Genomic DNA, 3,933 nt, shown 5'->3' with positions numbered 1-3,933 from the left:
CGTTCCACTTATTGTACTCTACTTCACTCGCTCCATTAGGCTCCAAACTAGAGTTAGTGTTACTTCTGAAATAAAATATAAGAGCCTGTTTGGCCAACAAAATTTGGTCACTCAATTTCCGTCACTCAATTTCCATCACTCATCACTCATCACTCATAACTCATCACTCATCACTCATCACTCAATTTTTCACATTCGTTTGCCTTCATCACTCAATTTTCATCACTCACTATTTTTCACACTATTTGGAGGGCCCACGCCTGTCATGGTGCAGCTTTTTTTTTTTTTTTTCCACTAGCAGCTTCTTCTTTTTTTTTCCTCCTAGGTTGGCTGTTCGGTCTGGTTTTTTTTTTTTTTTTTTCACTAAGTTTGGTGAGTCTAGGTACTAAAAAAAAAAAAACAAAAAAACAAGAACAGCCAATGCCAACCCAGGAAAAAAAAAAAAAAAAAAAAGTTAAAAGGTGGTCAAAAGTTGCGACTGTAGATCCCTCATGTGTGTTTATTTACGGAAATGCCATTGAGTTATGAGTTATGGAAACTGAAAACAACCTTTGTTGTTTTCAGTTTCCATAACTCATAACTCAGAAATCAGAAAATTGAGTGATGGAAACAGAGTTATCGTTTGGCCAAACAACCTTTTTGCTATGGGTCCCACCATTTTTGAGTTATGAGTTATGGAAACTGAGAATTGAGTTACGGAAATAGTTAAACCAAACAGGCTCTCAGTCACCGTCTCCACCACATGCCTAGATAGATCTAATACACCCGATAGTAAACTCAACACGTCGGTAACTTGAAACTAAACTCAACACATATCAGTAACACACGGTGGTGACAGGAAGGGAACAACACTGTGCGCACAAGTGTTATTCTTTGGATTAGGCTTTTTTATATATTTAAATCGGCTCTCTGAAAATACACACACACATATATATATATATATATATATATAAATTCTAGATAAATTCTAGCTCTGTCACTTGTAATACACTTATATAATTTGTTACAACTATCCAAGCCACAAGGGTTTTTAAAATGACTCTTAATACCATTTATCACATTCTTAAAAATAAATAAATAAATAAAATTTTTAAAAAAAAAAAAAAAAAAACTAATAACATTTGCGCTATATTCCAAAAAGTTAATCAAGTTATACTTTCGATTCTTGTAATCTCATATATTACTCAAATCGTCCTAATATTCTAGTCAAAGTTCTTATACAACCTAAATCGACCTTATATTCCGTATAAATCCAAGTTCACAACACCCTCTCATCTATATAGAATAGAATACTACATTTACCCCACTTAAAAATAAAATCCATTGATGACAGTCCACATAGTGTTGAAGATGAGGTGCAATGTTGTCCAGACAAATTGAGATCACAAACAAATTAAAAATAATAATAACAGTTCATATGCTCGCCATAGTTTACACAAAATACAGAAAGTAGAACTTATATTATATTTTCAAAGACAGTTACACTCGAGTGCAAATTACAACAAAGACAAACTTCAAATTCTCCATGGCCATGCAAGGAATAAAAGTACCAGCAGGACCAAGATGGGGAAACCTTGAACACTACTAAAAAGTAACAACCATAAACATCTGACGGACCCTTTACTTTACTGACTGACTCCTAATTAAGCTGAGCAACACCTCTGCAACTTTTCAAAAATTTATTGCAGAAGCTGCTGAAGACCTCAAAATAAACCTAGACATTACAAAGAGCAACAGATACCCAGCCAAAAACTAAAAGGTACAAAGATTACACAGTGACTAATGCTTATTAGATGGCTGCCCAATCAATCTCCACTGAAGGAAACTTGTCCAACCCAAAATTCTCAATCTCATCCCACTTTGTGAGCTCCAAGAATGAAATATCGGATTCTGGTGAACAAGAGCCTGCCAATGATGATGAATCATCGGACGATGATGACGAAGAATTCTCCACCTTACAATCCTCCACTCCAAGAAACCCGATTTCCTTTTTCAATTCTGGTTTTGGTAAACCATCAAAAGCCGAATTTGCATTCAAAGGAGCTGGAGGAATTGGAATTGTTGGCTTTGTATCAGAAACAAAACAGGGGTCCTCTGTTTTCCCCTGTTTCTGTGAATTAGCCAAGTTCTGGCAAATTGCTTGGAGCTTGGCGTCTACAGAGGAATGGAGGGGCTTGTAGTCACCGAATTCACCTGATATGTGAGCTCCTTGGTGCTTGAGATGAGGGAAATTGAGCCTAGCAAACTCACCCCTGAGCTTAAAAGCAGCCTTATCGTAAGCCAAAGCTGCTTCTTCAGCCGTATCAAAGGTACCAAGCCAGAGGCGTGTTCTATTCTTTGGGAGTCTAATCTCAGCGACCCATTTGCCCCAATGTCTCTGTCTCACTCCCCGGTATAGTTTTGTGGGCTTTGGAGGAATGCCAACATGTTTCATAGGGACGGCTTTTGGGCCAAGGTGGAAGTTAAGGTTGTTTGCTTTTTGGTGCTGCCATTGGTTTAGCCTTTGGTTTTGAAGTGAAGCTGAAGCCAAAGCAGCAATTTGTTGTTGCTGTTGTTGTTGGAATTGGACTTGGGCTTGAATTTGAAGGATTTGATATGGGGTAAGGTGGTTGAGCCCTATTGTGCCTGTTTGTTGCTCAAGACCCATTTGGTTATTATGGCTCGAGAACCCTTGGCAAAACATTTGGGTACTCGATGGGGAGCAAAAGTCAGGGTACAAGTGGGGCTGAGGGGGAGAGTTTGTAGAGTAAGAACAAGAAGGGTAAGATGTGAAAGAAGAAGAAGAAGTAGAGGGAGAAGTTGGAGGTGAAGAAGAAGAGTAAGAAGACAGGGTTAAAGAAGAGGTTGGTGAAGCACCTTTCATAAAAGGTTGTAGTGCTATCATTAGCTCTTCTCCGGGATCTGAGAAATTTGATGTTGAGCTGCTATTGTAAATACCTATAGCTGTTGCCATCTTCTTAACAAAGTTACAAGCAAAGACTGCAAAAGACTAAAATTTTAACAAGGAAACCAAAAAAATACCAAGAAAGGGTTCCTTTGAAATCAACCTGTTTCTTACCAAAACTAAAGAACAGGAGTTAATTTTGTAGAAAACAAGAAAACCCCAGAAAAAAAAAAAAAAACAAAGAGACCTGTATAAACAACCTAGTATTTGGACCTTGAAAATTGAAAAAAACCAACCTGAGGGATAGAAAAACAACCCTCTTAGTTGTCAAGTGAAAATTTTAAAACTTTACCAAAAGAAAAAAAAAAAATTCCTGAGATCTCTATTCTGAATCACCTGGCTTTCAAATACACCCTTCTGGGTTTTGCTTTTTTTTTTTTCTTCTTCTTAAATTCAACACAAACTTCTCAGTTTGAACCCAAGAAAACAAACCCAAAAAAACAAAAGCTTGAAAGACAGACGATGACAGAAAGGGATTCAGAGAAGCGGGGAATAAAGGGGGGGTGGGGGAGTGAAGTTGAAAACAGAGAAAATGATCAAAGTTACAATTGCAAAGGAAGCTAGTTGAGAGAAAATTTGAGTTCTTGCTCTCTTTTTTTTTTTCTTAGTGACCTTACTCGCACTCTTGCATTTTAAAGCTCAACCTCCATCTTCACTTATATAACCTCTAGCCCACGGTTTTGTCCTCCTAAAACCTCTAAGTTTCACTGCTCTAACCACGTTTTTTCCTGATTAATTTAATCACAACTCTCTCTCACACACACACTCTCTTCCTCGTCAACTTCAAAGGATGCCTTTATTCGATAATGGCTGGCCAATGCGGTTCTGACACGTACGCGTACATTTGTACTAATGTGACTCGCAGGTGCCGGTAGCCAAAACGGTTGCTTACACGTGTTGATGTTTGATTTGTTGTGTGTTTGGTTGACTGCTACTACAGTATTGCGCTCTCGTTATCTACTTTTGGAATTTAATGCGTTTTTGTTTTT

At 37.7% G+C, this 3,933-nt stretch overlaps 1 protein-coding gene across 1 annotated transcript; it reads right to left on the bottom strand.

Annotated features, from left to right (window-relative positions):
• Positions 1-1,430: 1,430 nt before the first annotated feature.
• On the bottom strand, positions 1,431-3,593 carry LOC126690630 (ethylene-responsive transcription factor RAP2-4-like). Its single transcript, XM_050385874.1, has one exon. The coding sequence runs from the start codon at positions 2,951-2,953 to the stop codon at positions 1,790-1,792; it is 1,164 nt and encodes a 387-aa protein (XP_050241831.1). The 5' UTR covers positions 2,954-3,593; the 3' UTR covers positions 1,431-1,789.
• Positions 3,594-3,933: the final 340 nt, after the last annotated feature.

The sequence above is a fragment of the Quercus robur genome, chromosome 6 (genome assembly GCF_932294415.1).
Source record: "Quercus robur chromosome 6, dhQueRobu3.1, whole genome shotgun sequence".
In the NCBI taxonomy this organism is placed as follows: Eukaryota; Viridiplantae; Streptophyta; class Magnoliopsida; order Fagales; family Fagaceae; genus Quercus; species Quercus robur.
This window is presented reverse-complemented; position numbering and strand designations above follow the sequence as displayed.